Below are 26,389 nucleotides of genomic sequence, written 5' to 3' on the forward strand. Positions count from 1 at the left end.
ATTGGGGTTTTGCCAGGGAAGTACAACAGAGGGAGAGAAGACTAAGGGAGTGTTTGCAAGAGAATGTTTATGATGATGTTTGCAGAATCAAAATCATACAGAAAAGCAAATGGTGGCATGTGAGGGCTAATAGTGGGGATGTGGAGGGGAGCCAGGAAAGGGGCCAAGGTATTAGAAGTATTGATGTCAAAGAATGGTTGCAGTGGAGTACTTGAGCACGTGAACAGGCAGGCAGTACAGATGCTGGTGGTCTGAGTGGGATATTTGGAACTGAGGTATCAGAGATTCTGAGTTTCTGCTGATGCTGAAATCCAGGGTGAGCCCATGGGAGTGGAAGAGTGAAGCAGATGCACACCCTGTTATTAGAACTGAGAGGCCAGGGTGTTCAATTTATTATCCAAGTAGAAGTTTAAGTGAGATAATATTGGCGTGAAGAGAGAGACTACAAGAGAGAAACTAAGTTGTTGAGGGCAGAGTGCCAGGAAGGGATACAAACAGGAGAGGAGGATAGTGGTACAGCCTTCTGTCTGGCTACCATCACTCTCCTTTTCCCTGCACTGCCCCTTTCCTCTTCCATCACAGTATTTTCAGCCTCTTCCCCATCTTTTCCCCCAACTCCTCCACTCTTTTATTTTTTAATTTATTTAATTTATTTTTGGCGGTGTTGGGTCTTCTTTGCTGTGCGCAGGTTTTCTCTAGTTGCGGTGAGCGGGGGCTACTCTTTATTGTGGTGCGTCGCCTTCTCATTGCAGTGAATTCTCTTGTTGTGGAGCACGGGCTCTAGGCGCCCAGGCTTCAGCAGTTGTGGCTCACGGGCTCTAGAGCGCAGGCTCAGTAGCTGTGGCGCACGGGCTTAGTTGCTCTGAGGCACGTGGGATCTTCCCAGACCAGAGCTCGAACCCGTGTCCCCTGTGTTGGCAGGCAGATTCTTAACCACTGCGCCACCAGGGAAGCCCTCCACTCTTTTTTATTTTACTTATTTCCATTCCCCTCCCCTTCTTTTACCATTTCTAACTTCCTCCCCTTCTCCCCATCGACTTCTCTTTTCCTTTTCTTCTCCCCACCCTCTTTCTTTGCCCCTCTAATCCGTTCTCCCTTCAGTTCCTGCTTTCTTCCTTTCCACGTTTCTACCTTTCCCTTCCCATCATGGAAGAAGGAGTGGAATATCTCTGATTATCATAGCTAGAGAAGTCTTATTAATAATGTATTATTCATATAGCTTCAAAATAGTCCTTTTTTTTCCTTGTTTATGACACCTGTCATAGCTACTATCTTATCAATTTAGTGACATACGTGTTACTATTATTCTCATTTTGCAGATGAAACCAAAGCCAAAAGTTGTCTGAAGACAGCCAGCCAGTAAGCAGCAGGAGCTGGAATTCAGCTTGTTGTTGTTGCTATAGAGTTGGCATTATCTCGTTTAAAAAGCAGAGCACATCAAGGTTGAAAGGAACTGTAGAGTTCCTAAATCCAAAGTCTTCATGTTACCAAAGGGTAACAGGTAAGAAAGTAAGTTCCTGATCCAAGGTCTCTTCCCACTTAGTACAACAAATAATTAGGACTCAGGGAGGATTAATAGGCAGGGGCATCTGACTAAGAGCAGGGAGACCTATGTTTAAGTTCCTATGCTACCAATAAATCGCTGTAACCTTAAGAAAGTCCTGTGGACCTCGGAACTTCAGTTTTTCATCTTTCAGCTAGGAAATGGAGAGAAGGGTAAAATGAAAGCCTTGGTGTAGAGGACCTCAGACCATCCTACTGTGTTTAGTTTTTTGATAAGAGGGACAGTTATCCAATTGCTGCTACTATGCCTCTTGAGGGCATGTCTGGGGTAGCTCGCATAGGGATCTGCAAATTTTTTCTGTAAAGAGCCAGATAATAAATATTTTACATTTTGTGGCCCATACCATCTCTGTTCAGCTACACAAGTTTACCATTATAGTAAAAAGCAGCTTCAGACAATACATAAACAAATGAACGTAATAATGTTCCAAAAAACTTTTTTTAATGGACACTGAAATTTGAATTTCATATAATTTGCACATGTCTCAGTGTCATTCTTTCTTTTATTTTTTTCATCCATTTAAAAATGCAAAAACCATTGTTAGCTTGTAAGTCTATACCAAAACAGGTGCCCACAGGCTATAGTTGCTGTCCCCTGGCCTAGCAGAATGCCTGGTGTTAGAAGTCCAATCCAATCTCAGAGGAAGGCTCCAAATCCTCCACCTACCAGGGAGGAGGACCTAGGACATGTCAGCTGAAAGTAAGAATGACTAGTCATATTATAAAGAGGTAGTAGGAGCACAAAAAAAAGGCCATATTGAAGCAAATGTGCCTCTTTTCCATTGTGCATTTTTAGCTTTCACTAAAAGCCAAAGCTATTCTTTGGCTTTTAGTGAAAGCCTTGTGCCCTTTTCACATGCGTTAGGAGAGAAACAAAAAGATAGTCTTTCTGGTTCCCATGATAGAGTCCACCAGTACTAATGATTCCACATAGGAGTCTGGGTTCAAAACTTCATTGTATACTTAGAGCAATATGTAATGACTTTTCTCTCTTTGACTCCCTGGAGAACTTGACTACAGTAGGCTAAGTCCTTAGTATCCTGCACCTTGCCCATCTCCTGCCAACCATGCTAGGCAACTGAGGAGAATACTAAAGAAGAAAGATATTTAAAAAAAGTGAAACCTAGATACCCACATCTGCCAAGGGTTTTCCAGGAAGTTATTTCCAGGAAGAACAAGACTAGGCCAAAAGGACAGTTTATTATTTGTTGGCTCTTTGGGCCTATTCTGGTTATCTGTTCCTACGTAGCAAACCTTAGTGGATTACAACAACAAGGAATGCTTGGCGTGGGAACACCACCCCCAGCCCAAATGGCACACACATTTGGTGACCAGAAGTGTTCAGTATGAGTAGTGCTGTGGGTAGACAGAGGAGACACATGGGAGTGTTTTTCCAAGACACCTGTTTACCACACCAGGCAGTCCCATGGAGCCAAGCCAAGGAGGCTAGGATCCATAAACGACACGGTGCTACTCTGATGCTCGAACATTTAACCCCTCTGCTTGTCTAGAGTGAAAGGTCTAACTCTTAGCACCTTGGTCCTCATTTGTCCCCGAAAAATTCATTTTGCCTTAGCCTTATATCAGTGCTCCTACTCCTTGGAGGTGGCAGAGAAGCAATGAGTTCCACCTAGATGCAAACAATCAGACCCTCAATAAGAAAATGTCTCAATAAGAATATATTGAGTAAATGGCTGTCACCTGTAAATGGTAGAGGGCCATTTCCTACCTAAATCCATAGATTGAATCCATAGATAACATAAATTTGATTAATATCTATTGAATATCCACTATGTGCCAAGGATTTCACTTATATTACTTAGATTTTGGATGATATTCAAACTTGTAAATAATCAGTACAATCAGAATATTTATAGAGATTTCTGTGCTGGGGATTTGCTGTGCCAGGCATCAGTCCTCTAATTGTGGGGTCTTGAGGAGGTCCTAGGTGTCCCAGGAGAGGGGAAGAGGGCATTCAGAGTTCTCAGGGGAGAAGCTATATCCAACTCATATGGAAATAATTCACTTTTAACCACCAACACAATCTCACCAGTTGTCTGTTGGCTAAACATCAAGCCTTGCCTTATAAAATGCTCGTAATGCTATGAAGTTAGTACTGTCATTTTGCAGATTGAAAAAGAGAACCAGGAAGTGGAAGTACTTTGTTCAAGGCCACAGAGGCAGTAGATAGCAAAGCCAAGCTCAAACTTAGCATGTATAGCTTCAAAATATGCATTCTTTCTATACATTACTGATTCTTTATGAGATAAAAAGTTCCATACTCACAAAATCCCTTCAAAGTAAGTTCTGTTATAGATGAGAAGACTGATCTCAGAAAGATGTATAACAAGAGCTATCCTCAAAACCCACTCCTACCCATATGAGCTTATTTATCAAGTACATTGGGTCTTTGGGGCATATATTCAGTGTATGCATACTGTTCCCAGAGTATAGCTATGTTCCTAGTGAACTCTCGAGGGTCTTGAGAAGTAGGGCCTTATCACCATTTATGTCCTATTTATCATAATTGTCCTTTAGATATCTGTTCCCATACTTTCATTTTCCCACTCTTGACCACACCTGTTTGCTTGTATGTGCTGTTCATTTTTCAGGATTCAGCTCAGATTTTACTTCCTCCGGGAAGCTCTCTCTAAATTCCCAAGACTGGGTTAGGTGCCCCTCTTTTGTGTTTCTACACCCACTACCACCACCACCACCACATTTACTCTGTTCCTTGTTTACTTCTGGCCTAACACTGGTGTATTGTGCCATACTAGATTTAGAGCTCCTTGAAGGACGAGACTATGTCTGATTACTCTTTGTACAACATAACAATGTCTTACTGTTACAACGTGATTTGCTCTCTTAAGGGAACTCCAAGGTTCTGGGAAGATTCAGAATATATAACTTGGTTGCTGCCACTCAAGTTCTATCTACAATGGTCTTTGGCAACTACTTCCTTGTAATTCCAGAAATACCTTTCTTGAGTATACATAGGAACTGGTTTCTAGGATCAGTCTGGGTGATGGAACAAAGATAGGGCATGTGGGTGGCACAGGTGGGTGGGTGGCAGGCCATATGCTTTGCATTCAGGACTTCATAGCCATCTGTTATATTGTGATCTATTTCCTGGAGGGATGCTTAGGCCATCACACAGCCTGATGCTTAATGGAGGTTCTAAAATAAAGATTCACGTTATTCAGATTTGCATGGTTATTGCTGTAATGCTTTATCAAAGGAGCTTTTATCAAAGATTCTGAGAGCATTGGTTAAAAAAAACATGGTCTTTTAAAAGCTGATGTGCCAAATCTGGCAACAGACAATATGCCTACCCTCCTGGGAGTGACTGTCAGCTGAGCTCAGTCCATACTGCAGAATGGCAGCCTGACCAGTGAAGGGAGATTGTCTTTGGCAGGTCTTACAGTGTTTTTGCCTGTTAACTTTGCAAGCCTAGGTAGTTTGGTTATGCCCACAGTGTCTTTGTCTGCAAAATCAGGATGATGGTAAAAAAAATCAGTGTGGCCAATACTTACAGAGAATTTACCGATGTGTGTTATTTGCTCATTCTAGTCTTTATTCCAAAAAATCCAAGCTCTAAAAAATAAGTAAAATAAGTCAACATGACTTGACACATAAATTGTTATTATTACCTCTCCCAAGAGGTTTGAGTCTCAAAGGAATTGTGCTTAAATTAACAGATTAACGGTCCCCCTTAAAAATATGATGTTCCTTAAAAGCAAAGCTGTAGTCGTTTTGAAAAAGCAGCAGTCCAGCCTAGCTCAGAAGTGTAAATACAGAAAGGGAAAGTTGGGTGTTTGGAGAAATTTAGTAAATAAGGGCAGAACCGGTAACTGATTCCAACTTCCCTGTTCCTGGTGAAAACAATAGCTCTTTAATTCCCACGACTAGCCTATTAGCAGGCACATCAGGCACTGAACATTTACCAGGTCTAATCATAAAGAGCATGTCACGTGGTCAGGGACTGAAAGAGAATAAGGAAAAATGAAAACAATTGATATGTTAGAATGTAGAATTTTGGATTAATTTTTCCCTTTACATTTTTTTCTTTGTAGCATTGTTTATGCAACAAATTCATACATTTTTTTAAAAGTATGACATACTGGAAATGGTTCTCTGTGAAGCAAATTAAAGTGCTTAGAAATTTGAAAAATAATACCGGTAGCTTTTCTCTGTAGCGGCCAATAGCCATAGCAATTCCATGGTGCCCTGAAATGACATAAATATATATAAGCAAGGATCAAAGAATAGCACAGTATATATTCAGTCTATTTAAACTGGCCTGTAATCTAACAATAATTCATATTTGCTTTGGATAATTACCTCTTATTACCCCCCCCATAAAATTGTGCCTTCCTTGTTCTTTGCTTGTCATGTCCTTCCAGTTCCCCATGCCATCTAGCACAAAGCTTAATGTGTAGTAGATCCTTGGTAGAACATTTGTAGATTTTACTTCCCTAAGCTTATTCTCTAATTTAACAAATCAATTCCCTTAATCTCTATGTATGTACAGCAATGTGTTGCTCATTTATTAACTGTCAGTTGTCAGTATACCTGGACTAATAATATATGGGCAGCCTTTTAATTAACTTTCACACTTATTATGAATTAACTCTTTTATGATAATGTACAATATACAAATGAGGAAAATCAATCTTAGAGGGTTTAAATGGCAGAATTGGGGCCAGATGCCCAAAGCCAATGCTTGTTACATCATACCATATTTCAAAAAAAACTTTTTAATACCTAAGGAATAAGCCCTTTGGACTCCTCCAGGTTGTCCTAAATATGAGGCTGAGTCATTCCAATCCAAAAATGAAGTCAGTAATTACTTTTCATTCAATTCCAAAAATTTCAACTCTATCCATAGCATTTAATGTATATCCTGCTTAGAAGTCCAGTGGTAACAAAATGTTTAATTGAAGTCTTTTTGAGTTATTATTAAGCAAAAAAGAAGGCATTTATCTTATTTTATTGCTGTTGTTCAAAAAATTAGCATATACTTCAACTCTCCTCTTGCCCCCTCCTCTCTTTTTTTTTAAACAGAGTTTATTTTTAAGAACAGTTTTAGACTAACAGGAAAATTGAGAATATAGTAGAGTCTCCTCATACCGCCCCCCTCCCGCCACCCAGTTTCCCCTATTATTAACATCTTATATTTAGTATGGTACATTGTTACAATTAACTATCCAATATTGGTCACTATCATTAAGATCCATAGTTTATTTACATTTTCTTAGTTTTTAACACAGTCTTATTTTTCTGTTCCATGATACCCTATTACGTTTAGTCATCTCTTTAGGCTCCTCTTAGGTAGTTTCTCAGACTCTCCTTGTTTTGATAACAACCTTTACGGTTTTGAGAAGTACAGTTCAGATACTTAATAGGATTCCCCACTGTTGGAATTTGTCTGATGTTTTTCTCAGGATAAGTCTGGATTTATAGATTATTGGAAGGAAGACCACAGAGGTAAAGTGCCATTTTCATCACAGCATATCAAGTATACATACTATTGGCCTTGAACACCTGTCTGAAATACTGATGGTCAGGTTTCTCCACTGTAAAGTTACTCTTTTCCCCACTCCTTTACATACTGTACACCTTGGAAAGATGTCAATATGCCCAGCCTACACCTAAGGAGTAGAGTGTTGTGTGTTATGCTTGCCCCTTCCTTTTTGTCTAATTCATATCATCTTACATTTCTCTTTCAGATATTTTAAAGTAGTTCTCAAAAGAAAACATAAATCATGAGGGGCCCACACAAAGTTTTTTTCTTTTACATCCTAAATTCACTCTAATCAAATTCTGTTGAGTTTACCTTCAAAATATACACAGAATCCAACAACCTCTCACCACCTCCATTGCGGTTCAAGCCATCAATCTCTCCCATACGTTATTGCAGCAACCTTCTAACTAGTCTCCTTGCTTCTGCCTTTGATCCCTACAGTTTATTCTCTATGTGGCAACCATAGTAATGCTTTTAAAACCTAAAATCAGGGCTTCCCTGGTGGCGCAGCGGTTGAGAGTCTGCCTGCCGATGCAGAGGACACGGGTTCGTGCCCCAGTCCGGGAGGATCCCACATGCTGCGGAGCAGCTGGGCCCATGAGCCATGGCCGCTGAGCCTGCGCATCCAGAGCCTGTGCTCCGCAACTGGGAGAGGCCACAACAGTGAGAGGCCCGCATACCGCAAAAAAACGCAAAAAACAAAAAAATAAAACCTAAAATCAGATCTTGTCATTCTCCTATTTAAAATCTTCCATTGGCTTCCAGTCTAACTGAAGAGTGCAGGTAAGTCCTTATAATGCCTTATTTGATCTACCAACACCTCCTCCCTCTTCTGCTGTTGATATTCTTCTAACCCACTTTGCTCAGCACATACTGGCCTCCTGCTCTTCCTTGAAGATGCCAGGAAACTCTCACCCCAGGGCCATTGCACTTAATGTAAAGCATGGCAGCCATCAAAGTGTGCCACCTGTATCTCTCTCTAGAAAGAACTTGACAATTAGCTGCGCAGAGTACACTTGGCTGACAGCCTCTTGTTATGGTCTTCTGGATCTGCCTTAATTTTGTGCTTGCCCTTTATGGGAAGCTCCAGGCAATGACTGAGCACAGCAAGGGTTCTAGTCATTTCTACCTAATGTGGGACTCCTCCAATGGTTAATCTTTGCTCCAGAGTTCCCCAGCCAACTTTGTCAGACGTGCATCACTGGCTGAGGCTCTTCCTGTTCTCATACCAGAGCTGAGGAACTCACCAGCATTTCTCTTAAAATGTGTGCCCTAGACTCTAGGAATTTTTCCAGGAAAGCAGAGAATGACACTCTATGGAGCATATATTTCTTGGCTAGTTTGATACATTTTTCAGGATAGTGTTTTCACTCTGTCAAAAGGGTGGATGCATATTTAGAACAAGACAGCCTACAAATGCAGCGCAGACTTCAAGACACTCCCATATTGCTCAAGAAACTAACAAAAGCCTAAAGAAACGTAAGTGACATTTGACATTTCGAATTTGGACTCTGCACTAACTAGCTGTGTGATCCCTTGTTGAATAGGGATAGTAATAACCTACGTTGACTGTTAGGACAATCGAATATGATAATGGAGGAGGCTCAGTTACCAACAATACTTGTGGAGACAACTATAAATCATCACACTAATACTAATACCATATGCTATATATATAATACCAATACTATATATAATACCAATACCATACATCATACATAATACCAGTTTTCGTTGTGGAGATTAGTATAAATAGCTTATAAATTTGTTACGTTCTTTTCTGCTCGAACAGGAAGGAACTAAAATTTTTTTATGTTATTGAGAGGAGAGGACGATTCTTAGGAAAGAAACTGGAAGAAATCTAACTTCCCCTCTCTTTTTGTCCAATCAAGGGATTTGGTACGCTTCTAGTCGCCGAGCGAGGACCAGGGCAACGAGCACTTCCGATTTCCTCTGCCATGCTCTCATCCGCCAGGCTGGGCTTTTCACTGCGCGTGCGCAAAGCCCCCCCCACCCCCACCCCGGAACTTGACCGTTGACGAAATTGAAGAGTTTAAATCCTCCGGAACCTAATCCTGGAGCGCGGGTGGTGCCGTCCTTTCTCCACGGAAGCTTGGGATTGGTCGGCATGGGACCGGTGCGGGGCGCTGATTGGCTGGAGCGCCAGGGTGTCACGGCGACCGTGCGTGACGCCTTCGGCACCGCCCTTGCTCCCTGACGGGTTGGGCTTCTGACCAGTCAGCAGGCGCGGCGCGGACTTCGGTTGCGCGAGCTTCTGTTTGCCGCCCTGGTTCCCGCGACCTCAACGTCCCAGAGGCGGGGCGGAGTCGGCGGAGGCGCTCTTTGGGGTCGGCCTCTGTTCCGGCCCAACAAGCAAACCTCGACTCGGCGGAGGTTGCGGTGAGTGGGGATATGTGCTTCGGTTCCCGTGAGGAGCGGCAGCAGGACGGGGGGAAGGAGGGTGGGCAACACTCAGGGCCCAGTGGTGGATTCAGGCCTCCAAGAGCCTGGACTAATGAAGTGAAGGGAAGCTAGTAGGAGAAACAAATTAAGCGGACCATGAATTCCTTGGGAATCGTTTGTACGTAGGTGTGAGAACGTGGTTTGCAATCGATAACGTGCCGCTTAAAGTTTTTACTGTGAAAATTTCTTGACTAAAGCCCTGTGTGCTCGGACAGCAGTTAACGTTTGAGGTTTGTGGTCTACTGGAAGTAATGTATAAACAACAAAGCGTGAAAATGCTGTGTATGTGAACACAGGCGGTAGTAACACCACCATGGTGCTTAGGAAATGGTTTCACAGAGGAGTTGACATTCGGATTGGATTGTGAAGGATGATGGGGGTTTACCAGAGCTTTCCAAGTAAAGGGGACAGCCTGTGTGCAAAGATACTCGGAAACTGCAAGTAGTTCACTTTGATTGTGTTGTTGGAGTGAATAGGGGTTAAGTTTGGAATAATAGGGTGGGGCCAGATTTTGAAGGTCCTTTATTCTGTACATAAAGAAGAGCCATCAACTCTTCAAGCAGAATAACTTGATCAGATTTATATAGAAATAACCCTTCTAGCAGCACTGTGGGGACATTTCAGTAAATCTGGTGAGAGCTGATGAAGTCAGGAACTCAGGTAACAGAGATGGAAAGTCAGAATTTACATCGGGGAAGAGGGAGGAAGGAAAAGGTAAGGATGACTTGATGGTTTCTATTATCCAGGGAGAATATGTTTTGCTAGGTATAGGTGTTATGTTTCACTAGCTTTAATTGCTTGTGTGTTACTGTCAGAATAAACTGTCTCGTGTGTTTTTTAAAAATGAGAAGTAGGTCAACATTATCTTTTTACCCTAATGCATAAAGGAAGAGCAGATAAATATGGAGTTTTAAGACTCTTGTTTAATGAAGAAAAACAGCACTTTATTACTTCCTAGAGTGACAACTATCAATCTGAATATTGTTATCCATGACAACCAAGTAACATAGAAAGACTTTAGAGTTTAAAACATGCATTGCCTGGAAGCTGTGTGAAGTCCAGATACCTCTAAGAGGGACTTTTTAATCAACCTTACAAGGGCACTTTCAATAGGATTTTGTTCTTGTAAATATTTCCAGCTTCTGACTTTAACTAAAAAATTCTTCTAAATGACTTCTGCACCAGCATGAATAACTCTCTCCTTCCTTATCTTGCTTTAAACAATTCATTTTTGCTAGAATTGAAGTAGAATGTACAGGGCCTAAAGATTAACTCTAAGATTTAATTAAAAGACATAGAAAATAATGAACTGTAAAGAAAGGACTTTGAGGTTTGTATTTTGCTTAGATAATATTTAGATTTAGATATCCAGTGGGCAGTTAGAAATATGGGCTTGAAACTCAAAAGAGAGGCGGAAGCTGAAAGTTTGGTATATACAGATAGGTGTGGAAACAATTGAGAGCGGATGAGATTACCCAGAGAGGGTATGTGGAGCCAAAGAAACACCACTGACTTGGCACTGATACAACTTAGTTTGTGGGTATGCAGCATTTGCCTCCCATCTCCACAAGATTGAAGATTCGTTGACTTTATTATAGACCTGATAAACATCTGGCCCAAATTGTTCCTATTTGCTTCTTTGTGGTTTTCTGAATATTATGAGGCTTTTGGTCAAAATCTCATGCCCAAAATACTACTGCCCTACCCAACTCACTAAATTCATACAAGGATCTTGGGGCAGAATCTGTACTTTCCTTAATGAATAGATATATTGGTGGGTTTTGCTGCCTAGAATAAATATTAACATTAATAATACTGAATACTGTAAAGTATGAAAATGATCAGAATCCACAAGCACTTTATCTTATTAATTATGGATGAAGACACTTCACATAAGTAACCTAACTTTGTCTATTATTTTCTTAATATGTGGTTAAATCATGTTTCCTTTTGTTTTTTGTTTTTGTCACTCATTAGTAATATTCTTTTTACTTCTTTAGGATCCTGAGCATGTGAAATTGAGTAACTTATTCACCAGTTATCATGGAGCCTACGTATCCTCTCACAGGGACCCAGATGAATACCAGGTATAGAAATATTTTTACAAAATGTTTTCTTTCACAGCTGCTCATATAACTTGGGTTGGAATAGAGGGGAAAAAATAATCTTTAGAACCAGGAAAATCTGGGTCCTTATCCCAGCTCTACCACTTATTAGGTGGGTGACCATGATCAAGTTATTTAACTTCTCTAAGCCTCAGTTTCCTCATCTGTAAATTGGGGACAGTAATCTCTAACAGAAGATAATTGTGAAGGGTTAAATAAGATTACTAAACTAAAGGGTCTGGGACATAGTAGGCACTCAGTAAATATTAGTCTCATTTCCTCCTTTCCTTATTTTAGTTTCACAGAGGGTCTTTTTATTGATGAAATAGTACCTGAACTTTTGAGGCTAAAGATAACATGCATATTTATTTACATCCTAGACAAATGGGAAAGTGGTTGAGTTCCTTTTTCTAAACCCTAATTCCTTGATGGGAAAAATTTCACATTGGATATATCAAGTTTCCTACATGTCCCTAAGCCTTTGCCCACTCAACTGGTGTAGGAAGGAGGAGCTTGCCACCTGTCTCCTGATTTTTTCAGTCTGTCACTACTATGAGGTCCAGGCAAATTGGCTTGTGTTATTTGGCTCTTTGGATCATTTATTGTTCTTTTTTCCCCCAGAGAAGAACAATTAATGCTGACGTGTGAATTTTTTTCTTCTAAACTAGAATTGCATCCATGAGTTACCTTTATTTTCTGTATTATTTTTCTTTGTGCCAGATGTTCTTGATGAAGACAATGGGAAGCATGACCCAAAGAGGCTATCATATTCCTTTTGCTTAATTTTGGCCCTTCTGTTCTGTCCTGTTGCTACCTCTTATTCTTTGAAAATTTGTCAACCTCTGTTCTTCTCTTTAATTTTATTATTGGGTCAAATCTATTCCTTACATTCTAGGGAAGATAATATACTCGTGTGATTTGAACTGATTATTCCTGGCATATTCAACTCTAGTTTTTTAATTCATTTATTGAACTCTGGTTTTCAGTAATCTGTGGGCTTTAGGGCAGCAGTTTTGAATTATTTTTGGTTACAGACCCATTTGAATATCTGATAGCCATGAATCTCATTCCCTATAAGGAAAAATACTTTTATACATACATGCAACATTTTGCACCCAATTTCAGGGCATTTGTGTCTCTCTTGCCTCTGAAGTCTACCTGTATACCTTAGATTAAGAAAAAGACTAATAACGGCATTTATTGAAATCTTGCTCTGCCAGGTTTTGTGCTAAGCACTTTGCATACATTATTTTTATTTAATCCTCACAACAAACCCATGAGGAGTAGGTACTATTATTATCCCCCTCTTTTTTTAAAAAAATGAGGAAACTAGCATAGAGAGATGAACCAACCCAAAGTTATATAGTTGGTAAATGGTATAGCCAATATTTAAACTTGAAATGATTTCTACTCTGTACTGCAAGGAAGTAAACCTGAAGTAGTGTAGGTTGGGCTTTAAAGGTACAATGGACTACTCAGAGCAAAAAGAAATAGCTAACATTGAGCACTTAAAATAAGCCAGGAATTTTTCTAAGCATTTTACATATATTGACTCATATTCAGTATAACTCTACCAGGAGATACTGATGTTATTCTGTTTAACAGCTGAGGAAACTGAGGCACGGAGACATTAAATAATGTGATGAAGGTCACACAGCCAGCACATTTTGAAGCCAGGTTTCAGACCTAAGCAGTTGATTTCCGGCTTTGCTTTTAACCCTTATATCATACTGCCTCTCACCAATTGGTAAATAATAAATATATTAGATATAGAGACATAGATAACTTGACAGTTGGTCACTTACTACCTTTGTGACCTTGAACAAATTTCTTAATTTCAGACTGTGACCTCATTTCAAAAAAGGGAGATTAAAAATCCTTGTAGATATTATGAACTCAAATCAGACAAAGATTTGAAAGCAAATAGCTAAGAATGCGGTGGATAAAGCACTACATCATTCAGTTTCTAGTAGTATAAGCTTTGAAATCAGCCACACTTAGATTCAAATTCCAGCTCTGCTACTTAGTTGCTGTATCAAGTTATAAAAGTTACAGTTTGTTATGTATAAAGTGGACAATAAAGTGTTTCTGGAACAGTTTTAGTGAGAAATATTGTCTATGTAAAGTGCCCAGTAGGATGCCTGGTACATAGTAGGTGATCAGTAAATGGGCTAATGTATATATTTTTTTACTGCAATTGACTTTTTTTTTTTTTAATATTTATTTATTTGGCTGTGCCGGGTCTTAGTTGCGGCACGCGGGATCCTCCACCGCAGCGCGTGGGCTTCTCTCTAGTTGTGGCCCGAGTGCTCATTAGTTGAGGGCACAGGAGCTTAGTTGCCCCGAGGCATGTGGGATCTTAGTTCCCCGACCCAGAGATCGAACCTGCATCCCCTGCATCGGAAGGCGGATTCTTAACCACTGGACCACTAGGAAAGTCCCTGGGCTAATATTTTAGTTGAGAAGTTTTATCAGATGAAACATGAAAGTAAGATCTAGAACAAGATGTTCTTAGTGCATGATATGATAAATATCTTTTCAGTTCAACTATTTCATAATCTACTACCATGCAAATGCACTTTTGTAGGTAGCTCACTGTCAGAGCTTTCTTGCTTTAATTACATGTGATTAAAAGCTCTGTGATGATATCCTATATGATTTAACATTGAAACCTTGCTTTATATTGCTTGCGTGATCTTTGTGGAGGAATTATTTATGATGTCCTTTTGATGCTTCACTAATTAAATTTATGTGTGGGACTTCCCTGTCCATCCAGTTGTTGAGACGCCACGCTTACACTGCAGGGGGCACAGGTTTGATCCCTGGTGCCTGATGCCACGTGGCGCTGCCAAAAAAAACACAGAACAATAACATTTAAAACTTATGTGATAGGGCCCAAGATACCAAATTTGAAAACCCTGAAAAGTTTTTGTGCTCTTCATAATTTTTTAAGTATTATCTAGAAATCATCTAGAAATCAGTTCAGAAGTATGGATATTAATTTTAAATTTAAATGTAAATTCATGGTTTATAGTCATTTTTCAGTTACTTAAAGAAGATTTTATAGAATTGATATTCCCAGTTGTTTTTAAAAGACTCGCATGTAAATAAATATATATATGGATGGGATAAAAAGGACAGAAAGTCATACCTAAATTTTGAGTACTTATTCTCTTGATAGTACAGTTACAAGCGATTTTTCTTTCCTTTTCACTTTTTAAAAATATTTTTCAAGTCTTCTAAAATTACAAAAGTAACCTGAAAACCCTATCATTTACAGTTAAACTGTTTCTTGTAAAATTTCTACTGTTTTTCACTGTGCTTTGATTTAAAAAAAATTTTTTTTAAGGTTTTCTTCAAGCAGGATGGTGCCTTTCTATTTTCCTCCATCAAAATGTGCACTTTGGAACCCAATGCCAATTGGAGATTATATCTACTTACATCTCAGTTACCACAGGTATAAAACATTTCTCTTTCCAAATCAAACCAGTTTAAACAGAAGTCAAGAGAATATGTAAGGCAATGATTACAGTGACCCATTTTTTTTTTTAACTTTTCTATTCAGGAGCTCCCCTCATACAAAGTATTCTTTCTGCTGCTTCTTAAATCTGTTCCTTGTGGTTTTGAGAAGTAATCTTAATTTCGCAGTTAAAATATTCTGCAAATCTAAAGTTCTAAGTATTACAGGAATTCAAAAGAGAAAAAATATAATAAAAACTGAGTTTTTCGTCATGCTTCCACATGGTGTCTTTGAAGAACACTGAGAAGATTGATTTTGAGTTGAATAGACAATATTAGAAGGAACATAAAATATTTTGGTTATGGCCAGGATCGTGAAAGAAAGACATAGAAGCTTAGTCTTCAAGTAATAGAAAATAGAGGTCCACTGAGATTTTATATATGAGAGTTACTTGCTAAAAGCAGAGTTCTAAGAAGGATGGATCATAGTGGGGAGACCCTAGAATCAGCCTAATGCAAGATGGTTTTCTGTAATCCAAGGAACATAGATTTATTCTGTAGTGGTTTAAGGTGATGTAACTGGAGTCAGACTTCCTGGAGTGTCAAATCCTGATTTTACCCTTTCTTATTTAAGTGACCTCAGTAAAGTAGCCAAGGATCAGTTTCCTTATTTATAAAATGGGGATATGACACTTGTTTCATAGTACTTTTGTAAGGATTAAATGAGACAGGCTGTAAAGCAGCAGTTGGCACAGTGCCTGGACATAGGAGGTAGTCAATAAATGCTAGCTCTTACAAGGGTTTAGAGCAGTGTAGCAGTGTTGAGACCAAGAGGAAAGAATGAAACAAGGTGTTTTTGAAGAAATGTATAACATTTGATGATCAACTGAATAGAGGAACTAAAGGAAAATTACAAGTCAAAAAGTATTTAAGGGCCTCCCTCATGGTGCAGTGGTTAAGAATCTGCCTGCCAATTCAGGGGACACAGGTTCAAGCCCTGGTCCGGGAAGATCCCACATGCCACCGAGCAACTATGCCCATGCGCCGCAACTACTGAGCCTGCGCTCTAGAGCCTGCGAGCCACAACTACTGAGCCTGTGTGCCTAGAGCCCGTGCTCCGCAACAAGAGAAGCCACCGCAACGAGAAGCCTGCACTCCTCAACAAAGAGTAGCCCCTGCTCACCACAGCTAGAGAAAGCCTGCGCGCAGCAACGAAGACCCAATACAGCCAAAAATATATTTTAGAAAAAAGTATTTAAGTTCTCAGAGAAGGGTGGTATCATTGACAAAAACAGAGAGTGTCTTGTGGAAGTTTAAATATTTGTCAGACTTGTTCATTCTTTTCTACATGTCTGTTAACCTATATTTTCTATTGCCATCTTTCTCTGCTGCATTTTGAGTAATTTCTTTTGTTCTTCAGCTCTTCTGATTTTCTCTTTAGCTGTGCTTAGTTGCCATCTAATCTGTTCATTTAGGTTTTTAAAAGTGGGAGTATGCTATATATGTGAAAGATTATTTATAATATATACACACAGTTTATAGAATAATAAATTTGTCTGGTCTTTTTTCATAGTATCTTGTTCCTTACTCATATTTTAGAGTCCCTTTTATATTTCTTTAAACATGTGAATTGTATTTATATTTTGTATTCAGTAATGCTGGTATCTGAAGTCCATAGATCATATGTAAACAAATGGATGTGACTATTTCAATCAAACTTTGTTTACAAAAACAGGAGGCCTCATAGGTTCTTGATCCTAAAATTCATAAAATTAAGAATTTTATGAATGCCTGGAGAACAACTATAACTTCAGTGTCTGCTTATTGCAATTCTGCTTTCCAGGTTGCCCTCCTTACCGGCTGCCTTTGACCCTAGGATTTCCCAACAGTGATCTTTCTGTGCATTTTAAAAGATGTGTATTATATTTTAGGCAACATTTCATGGCAGGAAGGTTTTTTAGGCTGTCAGATCCACCACATTCGTAAAAGACTGTTGTTATTTTTCAGAAATCCAAAGCTTGCGGTAACTGAAAAGACCATCCGACTTGCTTGTCGTCATGCTAAGCAGAATAAAGAAAATTTGCCATGCTTTTTACTTGGTTCTCTCACAGTAGATGAAGGTAATATACTTTGAAAAATTATTTTTATGAGTATAATAGATTTTATGTTTACTGTTTCAGTCAATTACTGTAATGTACTTTGGCTAATTTTCTTTACTGTATACCAACGTTATGAAGATGAGTAAAAGTTGACACTACTCATCATAGACTTTACAGTTTGGTCAGGTGGATAAATATATATATAAGTCATTTTTTTAAAATGAAAGTTTAGTGTACTCTTAGTATGAACAAAATGCTTTCCTATAATCTAGGCTTGCTTGGTTAATTTCACATTTCATAATTGGCGTGCTATATAATAACTGCTATTTTTGTTCTTCAGATGAAGAAAGTGTGACATTGACAATAGATCGTTTTGATCCTGGTCGAGAGGTACCTGAATGCTTAGAAAGAACCCCTACTGCTTCTCTTCCTGGGGACTTTGTGATCCCATGCAAAATTCATACTCAAGGACTTTGTTCAAGAGAAATAATAGTGCACAATGTAGATGACTTCAATTCAGCTTTTAAGGTGAGATTTGTTGATAATGTGATTATTTCCTTATTCAACACAAGAATCAAACTATGTGTACTGTGTTATATTTTAATAAACCCATATTTAATAGGTATTCATTTAATTTCTGACTAAATGTTGTTGACCTAAAATGCAATTAGATATGGTTTCTGAGGACAGAAATCCTAGGTGGGTAATATGGGTAGCATTCCAGAAGAGGAAGCAACATGACCAAGATAGCAAAGTGCAAGATGTGCTCAGGGTAACATTGAGGGTAGAGATTTTTGCTGGATTTGTGGGCAATCAGACTTGAGTATTAGTTTGTTTAGATCATAGAGAGCCTTGTCTGCCAGGCTACGGAATTTGAACTTTATCTAATGGGCCATGTTTTTCATTGAAAATTTCTGAAAAGAGCAAATACTGTTAAATCAGGTATGGTTAATGTAATAGGGAGGGCTGACTGAAGTCAGAATAGTTAGGCCATTGCAGCAGTCAGGTGTGTATTAGAGGGGGGTGTATTAGCCTATAGCAGAGTGGTGGCAGTGAGACCAGAAAGGGCACAGTCTGCATGAGCAACTACAGAGGAAGAACTAACTTGATGATTTGGAGTAATAAGAAAAGAATCAGAGAGGACTGGACCTTAGATTCTCTGAGACTGAGTCAAAGTTAATTTATGTCCATTTTTACCCATGTAATAAATATTTATTGAAAGCGACATTCTCCAGTAAGAGTTTAAAATGCTGCTGGGACATATAGGTTAGAAATACGTGATGGAGCTTGGTATATAAATCTTTTTTGCTTTAACATAATTATTCATGTAACCTTTTGGTCACATGGAAGAAATAAGAGAATTGAAATGTTGCAAATCAGAAATTGTTTAATTTTGTTAGTGTAAGATATATGAAACAAAACCTTCAGAGATAAGGACAAATTTCAAAGCTTTAAAATAATTGTATAATATTGATTCCTCAGGCTCTGCAGCATCATGTGTGTAGCAAAGATTCCTTGGATTGTGGTAAACTGCTTTCCCTAAGAGCTCATATCACTTCCAGGGAGAGTTTGGACACTGTGGATTTTGACTTGGATTGGGCAGCAGTAACTCTAGCAAATACCTTTAAATGCACACCTGTGAAGCCCATCCCCATTATTCCAACAGCTCTGGCAAGAAACTTGAGCGGTAATCTAAATATTTCTCAAGTTCAAGGTACCTATAAATATGGGTAAGTAAAAGACCTATTCATCCAAAATTTTAAATATTCATCACATTAGTATATTTTCATGTTATTCACATAATATGAAATAATTGTTTGGTCAGTTTACATGCCTGAGATCTGTGGCAGCTAGATAAATAACCAAGGAAGGTGAAAAAATTGTTAATTTTTGCTGAATATAGTTTTCTGATAATGAGTCTAATGGAGGCTGGAGAATTATAATATGCAGGGTTTTTTTTTTTAATTTATTTATTTATTTATTTATTTATTTATTTATTTATTTATTGGCTGTGTTGGGTCTTCATTGCTGTGCACGGGCTTTCTCTAGTTGCGGTGAGCGGGGGCTACTCATTGTCGTGGCTTCTCTTGTTGCAGAGCATGGGCTCTAGGCACGCAGGCTTCAGTAGTTGTGGCACGTGGGCTCAGTAGTTGTGGTTTGCAGGCTCTAGAGCTCAGGCTCAGTAGTTGTGGTGCACGGGCTTAGTTGCTCCGCGGCATGTGGGATCTTCTCAGGCCAGAGCTCTAACCCGTGTCCCTTGCATTGGCGGACAAATTCTTAACCATTGCGCCACCAGGGAAGCCCTATAATACGCTGTTTTTTTGTTTTTTTTGTTTTTTTTTTTTGATGGTATGCGGGCCTCCCTCTGTTGTGGCCTCTCCTGTTGCGGAGCACAGGCTCCGGACGCGCAGGCTCATCGGCCATGGCTCACGGGCCCAGCCGCTCCGCGGCATGTGGGATCCTCCCAGACCAGGGCGCGAACCCGGTTCCCCTGCATCGGCAGGCGGACGCGCAACCACTGCGCCACCAGGGAAGCCCAATACGCAGTTTTAATTGTGAATAATGAGCACTGCAGGTAAAGGAGATTATTAAATTATAATGTATAATATTCTTGCTTACCAAATTGTCAACCACTTGAGGGTGGAGTTTCCTCACATAGCTGAAGCAGCATCCTCTCTAGCTTCCTATTAACACTCTTAGTTTCTTAGGAAATGTAAGCCAAATTGCTTGCTTTCTGATCCTCAGCAGGACTGCTTCCCTGAATCCTCATCCACTTTCTTTATCCATTGTCTACTGAGCTAAGTAAGACAATGAAAGCACCAACTGCTTTAAACTCTGAACAGTTCACTTCTGGCTTCCTTTCCCACTGACTCCACCCTAGTTCCTGTTAGGTCTCTAGAGGTGGAAATGTTTGGCAAGGTAAACTCAACTTCAAGTCTTGTCTACCAAAAATGCCTCTTCAAAAGAGGATAAGAAAAAGGATTTTCTTTTCAGAGGGTCCCTGGAACAGCAAGAAAGTTCCCACATGCTGATCAGAGCACCTTCCTGGTTGGGGTGGCACAAAAGAAAAAGCGTTGCTATATTCCAAAATCATGGAATGGTCAAAGGCGATAGTGATTAAAAAGTGTTTGAATTAAATTGAAAATTTAATTCTCTTGGAGTAATAAAATACTTCTCAATTGGTACATAGAAATTTGTGTTAAAATTAACCAAAAAATTAATTTATTTTCCTTAGTACCTGTGTCCATCTAGTGAAGCATGAATTTACCTTTCTTTGAATTATTCTTTTGTGACCCCGTGGCATGCCAGTAGTAACCCAGGATGTTCAGTATTCTATCTAATCACCTATTTCTCTTGCCCCTTTCTACCTAGAATTATTTAATTTATGACGTTTGCCTTTTTCTTTGACTACATTCACTTGTTTGCCCTAATATTTATTAGGATCCATTGTGGAATAGTATTGTGTTATACACTGACATTAAATAGATTAAAAAACCATACTGTCCACTAAGTATATTATCATGTAAACACAATGTGGATAAACATAGGGGTTTATATATAGTGCAGGGAAAGCAGGAAGGTGTGTCCAAATTGCCTGGGAAAATCATGGAAAGCCTAAGCTGGTTTATCAGGTTGTCAAGGCAGAAGAGCTCTCAAAGCAGGTGTAAGGGTCATTGTTGATACATAAATCTCGTGCCAACTCAGACTTAATCATCTTGTCACATGGCTTGATAAATTCATCATCTTTGTGTTTTAGGGTTATTATAGCAATAAAATGTATCCTCAGTGATACTATTAAGACTTTATATCATAAATGGCATTGTTTTTACTTTTGTCTTTTAAAGCCATAACAGTAAACTCTTGACAGTTGTACTGTACTTATCATATTCTTAGAACTTATTGTCAGTAATAAGTATGTTATATTAACAAAGTATAAATGTAGTATAATGTCCTTTTAGGGAAAAGTGAGCTTTGGGGTTCTATCATGATGGTTGCAAAATTCTTTGATAGCGGTTGGAGGAATATAGTACATGGAAGATTGAATATCCCTCACCTAATTCAGCCTCCTTCTGTGAGAAGTCACATCTGTTGCAATCTTGTCAAGTCACCTGCATGCTTGAATACTTCCAGTAACAGGAAATTCATTTCTCCCAGGGAAACTTATTTGGGTCTGAAATTGTTAGCCTTGATTTTAATACTTTTGATTAAAAAAAAGTTGATAATTTTAGAGCAAACTTTTTCAAAAGGTATGTAATCTTCAATGACCATTTTAATACATAGAAATTTTAAGATATTAAATCTCTTCCATGTCATCCTCATAATTACTAGAATCTTCTACACTTTGAACTATTTTCTTTGTGTGCATGTGTATGTAAGAGAAATTATTCATTTGAATCCTCTCCTCTGCCTAAAATATACTTCTTCAGCACTCAGATTATCTCTTTTAGGTAAAAGTGCATATTTCCAATTGTTTTTACATGATTGTCTTCTGTTTAGATATCTTACCATGGATGAGACACGCAAATTGTTACTTTTGCTGGAATCTGATCCTAAGGTTTATTCTCTCCCATTAGTGGGAATGTAAGTATTGCATTATGAAAACCTTTACAGCCATATATGTATTCAAATGTATATTATAAACATGTGAATCATTTGTACTATGAATATGTCATTAATACTTGGATCACCTTATAAAACTATAAATGTCAATGATGCTTAAGCTTTCTTATTTTAACAGCTGAATCAGTTAAAACAAGATTTTTGTCCAATCTTAGGAAGAATTCCAGTATATAAAACAAAGCTGAATTCTTCTGGTTGAAGTTGAAGCCTTAGAGCACTGTTTCTTTAACCTTATTCACTACCCATGTCCTTAAGGCCCTTGAAGAACTCAGGACTCAGGATAACACTGTTTAAAATTCACTGCCAGGCAATTTTGCAGAAATTCTCTTTAGTTTATGGCGATCTCTTTTCGAGTTGGTGGTTAATGACATTTAGATAGATTATTTAGTCAGAAATTTATATTAATTCAGTATTTATTGAGTGCTTACCCTATACATAGTATTATGTTTCATACTGTGTTGGGATTTAAAGCTCCTCAAGGAATTAATAATTAAAGGTGAGGCGATAAAATATTCAAATATTCCCACATAGAAAGATAAATAATAAGAAAGTATATGATTTACTATGAAATAAACAAGTTAGACAGTGAGCACTATTACTGTTTGCAAGAGAGATGATCGGGGACGTTTTCTTAAAGAAGGCAAACTTGAGCTGGACTTTTAAGTGTGTAGATAATGGAAGGGAGGATTGACTGGGAAGGGAACTCGTATGTGGGAATGGTATGCGCAGACTTAAAAAATGAGAGTACAGAAATGTTCTGTGGACCATGAAATCTCCTTACAGTCTTTGCTCTGGTCCTGGTAGTGGCTGTGTGTTACTGCTGCTAAGTGAATATCAAGAGTTTTCTGAGACTTCCCTGGCCGTCCAGTGGGTAAGACCCTGTGCTCCCAATGCAGGGGGCTGGGGTTGAATCCCTGGTCAGGAAGCTAGACTCTGCATGCATGCCACAACTAAGAGTTTGCATCCTGCAACTAAGAGCCAGTGCAACCTAAATAAATACTTAAAAAAATAATTAAAAAAAAATTTTTTAAGAGTTTTTCAGCCTACCTGTATAATTATAGACTTAAATCCTCTCAGTAACTCTATGGTTTTAGGCTGCTAACTTCTTTCTCCCCTAATTCAGCCTATTCTTTCTAGTGCAGGCTAATTGTTTCTAATTGATTTCTGCTTTCACCTCTATTGTTAACCATTTTCCTTTTTTTTTTTTTTGCGGTTGTGGCCTCTTCCGTCACAGAGCATAGGCTCCGGATGCGCAGGCTCAGCGGCCATGGCTCATGGGCCTAGCCGCTCTGCAGCATGTGGGATCTTCCCGGACCGGGGCACGAACCCGTATCCCGTGTATCAGCGGGCGGACTCTCAACCACTGCGCCAGCAGGGAAGCCCAACCATTTTCTTTCCCACAGTTTTACCATCATTTCAGCGGAAGAGGACAGAAAGTAGTGCTCTCTCTCTGAATCTGTCTATGGTTATAGGTATATCTATAGTCTCCCTCTTAATTAACAGCATGGTTTAATGTTCACAGATTTCTTATTTATGAGCCCTTTAATCTGTTCCTGGTGAATGCCAAGAATTTCTGCCACATTACCTTGAGAAGAACATAATCTAAAGGATGTTAAGTACTAATTTGTAAAATGACTATAGTTTTTAATTTTTATTTTTTGTTTTAGCTGGCTGTCTGGAATTATACATATCTATAGTCCTCAGGTGTGGGCTTGCTGCTTGCGATACATGTTCAGTTCTTCTATTCAAGAAAGGTAAGTGATATTTTTTTCTGTAGGGTTTTATTTTGATCTTTACCTCCATTCATGTTTTACTGGTGTTATTTAAAGTTCATGCAATGCCTTAACCTTTTATAATACTTTTTTTTTTTTAATTTATGTTATTTATTTATTTTTGGCTGTGTTGGGTCTTCGCTGCTGCGCATGGGCTTTCTCTAGTTGCGGCGAGCGAGGGCTACTCTTCGTTGCAGTGCACGGGCTTCTCAATGCGGTGGCTTCTCTTGTTGTGGAGCACGGGCTCTAGGCACGCAGGCTTCAGTAGTTGTGGCAGGTGGGCTCAGTAGTTGTGGCGCACGGGTTTAGTTGCTCCGCGGCATGTGGGATCTTCCTGGACCAGGGCTCGAACCCATGTCCCCTGCCTTGGCAGGCGGACTCTCAACCACTGCACCACCAGGGAAGTCCCTTTTATAATACTTACAAACCAGAAGAACAAGCACACTAAGGAAGTCAAATATTACATGGGAATAAAACCAGACAAAAAGGTGACATTGTTCTATACTGGGAAATATGAAGGAATTCACTTGCCTAATGACAGTACTGTAACACAAAAGACATACTTTTTATGAGTGGAAAAAAAGCCCTAGGGATCATCTACTCTAGCATCCTATTTTATAAAAAAGAGATTAATTCCATTGAAGTGACTGAAAATGAGTTTGAATTTGTTTCAAGTGTTTTATTGTTACCCTGTGCTACTGATAGTACCTTAAGAAACACTTGAGATGAAGTTTAATGTTCTTGGAATTAAAGCACAAGCATTGGAACTAATAGGGAAACTTTATTTCTAACCTCAACTCCTCATTTAATTTTGTTATTTTGTACATGATACCATTATTTGCCTCTTACTTTCTTCATCTATTAAATGAAAATTCCAGAGTCTGTTTCTGTCTGCTTTGATGGCTGTGATACACTTTTTTAAAAAAACTTTAATGAAAAGGCAGTATAAGTACATGGCAATAAATCAGACATATATAAAGATACATAATAAAAATGTCTCTTCCACCCCATTTCCCCAGACCCTATCCCCAGAGACAATCACTGTTAAAGGAGTATCTTGTGCTTCCTTCTTGAAATACCAATGCATAGACAAATAACGCCCTTCCCTGGTCTGTAAAAGTTAAATCACAAATGGGATCAAACCGTTCTACCTTTTCTCTGTTGCTTTTTTCTTTATATCATTATACCTTGGAAATCATTACTAAATCTTGGCACATACAGATTTAATACACGTATTTTACAACTGAATAGTAAATAATATATACTATATTTTAAAAACTGCTTTTGCTTGCAGACAACTTTGTGTGTACATCTTTGTGTGTATATACTAGTATATTTGTGGAATAAATTCCTAAAAATGGTTTTTCTGGGTCAAATAGTATATAATTTTAAATTTTGGTAGATATTGCCAATTTGTGCTTCAAAGACTATCAGTTTATAATCTTTCCAACAGTGTTTGAGAGTGCCTGTTTTCTCCATCCCCTCACTAACACTGTGGAACAAGTATTTGTTGAGCATCTACTATGTACCAAGCACTATTCATGATATTGGCAATAAACAGTAAACAAAATAAAGACCCTGCAGAGATAGGCAATAAACAGAAAAAATAAGTAAAATAAATAGTATTTTACAAGGTGATGAGTGCTGTGGAGAAAAATAAGCAGGGGAGGTGGATGTTGTGTCTATGGTAGTGGCAGGTAGGGTTGCAGTTTTAAATAGGGCAGTCAGGCAGGCAAAGACTTGAGATGGGGGAGTAAGCCATGTGGCTGTCTGGGGCAGTATCACAGGATGATGGGTACAAAGCTGTGGGTGAAAGGTCACCTTGCATCTTCAAGGAACAGCAAAGAAGTAGCGTGGCTGGAGAGGAGTGAGGGAAGGGAAAAACAACAAGACCTCAGAGAGATAACTGGAAGGCCATTATTAGACTTTTTTTTTTTTTTTTTTTTTTAAATTTTTGGCTCCGTTGGGTCTTTGTTGGGGCGTGTGGGCTTTCTCTAGTTGCGGGGAGCCGGGGCTACTCTTTGTTGCGGTGCGCAGGCTTCTCATTGCAGTGGCTTCTCTTGTTGCAGAGCACGGGCTCTAGGTGCGCAGGCTTCAGTAGTTGTGGCATGTGAGCTCAGTAGTTGTGGCTCGCAGGCTCTAGAGTGCAGGCTCAGTAATTGTGGCACACGGGCTTAGTTGGTCCATGGCATGTGGGATCTCCCCGGACCAGGGATCAAACCCGTGTCCCCTGCATTGGCAGACGGATCCTTAACCACTGCTCCACCAGGGATGCCTCCATTATTAGACTTTTAATCTTTGCAAATCTGATGTTTTATAATCTCATCTTCTGGGAACCTCCTAATCATGTCTCTTGCCATTATTCTATTGGGTTGTGTATCTTTTTCACATTGCTTTGTAAGAGCTCTCTTTTTCTTTTTCACTCTCTGTTATATAATATGTAAAGTATACAGAGAAGTATATATTTCTTAAAATATATGTGTTATATGCTGCAAAGATTTTGTATGTGTATATAAATATGTTATAAAAATGTGCATGTGTACATACGTATATGTATTTGTATTGGTATAGGTATGTGGCAAAAATTTATTTCCCCCAGATTGTCATTTCATTTCACTTTGGTTAATATTTTTTCCCAGACTTTTTTTAAAGTCAGATTTATCCATCTTTTTTTTTCTATTTTGCTTAGAAAGGATTTTTATTGAAATGAAAATCTCTTGTTTTTTCTCCAGAAGTTAGTTTTATATATATATATATATATATATATATATATATATTTTTTTT

General features: G+C 38.8%; 1 protein-coding gene across 7 annotated transcripts in view; it reads left to right on the forward strand.

Annotated features, from left to right (window-relative positions):
* STIL (STIL centriolar assembly protein) overlaps window positions 1-26,389 on the forward strand; it is a 63,474-nt gene that overhangs the window by 1,929 nt on the left and 35,156 nt on the right. For 5 of the 7 annotated variants that reach the window (XM_055084637.1, XM_028489413.2, XM_055084640.1 and 2 more), the window contains 8 exons: window positions 8,980-9,487; window positions 11,551-11,637; window positions 15,005-15,112; window positions 17,122-17,234; window positions 17,554-17,741; window positions 18,696-18,943; window positions 21,711-21,794; window positions 23,501-23,587. In XM_055084637.1, the coding sequence (XP_054940612.1) occupies window positions 11,594-11,637; window positions 15,005-15,112; window positions 17,122-17,234; window positions 17,554-17,741; window positions 18,696-18,943; window positions 21,711-21,794; window positions 23,501-23,587 (872 nt within the window). In that variant the 5' untranslated portion in view covers window positions 8,980-9,487; window positions 11,551-11,593. Of the gene's footprint in view, window positions 1-1,319; window positions 1,502-8,979; window positions 9,488-11,550; window positions 11,638-15,004; window positions 15,113-17,121; window positions 17,235-17,553; window positions 17,742-18,695; window positions 18,944-21,710; window positions 21,795-23,500; window positions 23,588-26,389 lie in introns of all 7 variants that reach the window. The other 2 variants (XM_055084638.1, XM_055084642.1) reach the window with 2 other exon arrangements.

The sequence above is a fragment of the Physeter macrocephalus genome, chromosome 4 (genome assembly GCF_002837175.3).
Source record: "Physeter macrocephalus isolate SW-GA chromosome 4, ASM283717v5, whole genome shotgun sequence".
NCBI lineage: Eukaryota > Metazoa > Chordata > Mammalia > Artiodactyla > Physeteridae > Physeter > Physeter macrocephalus.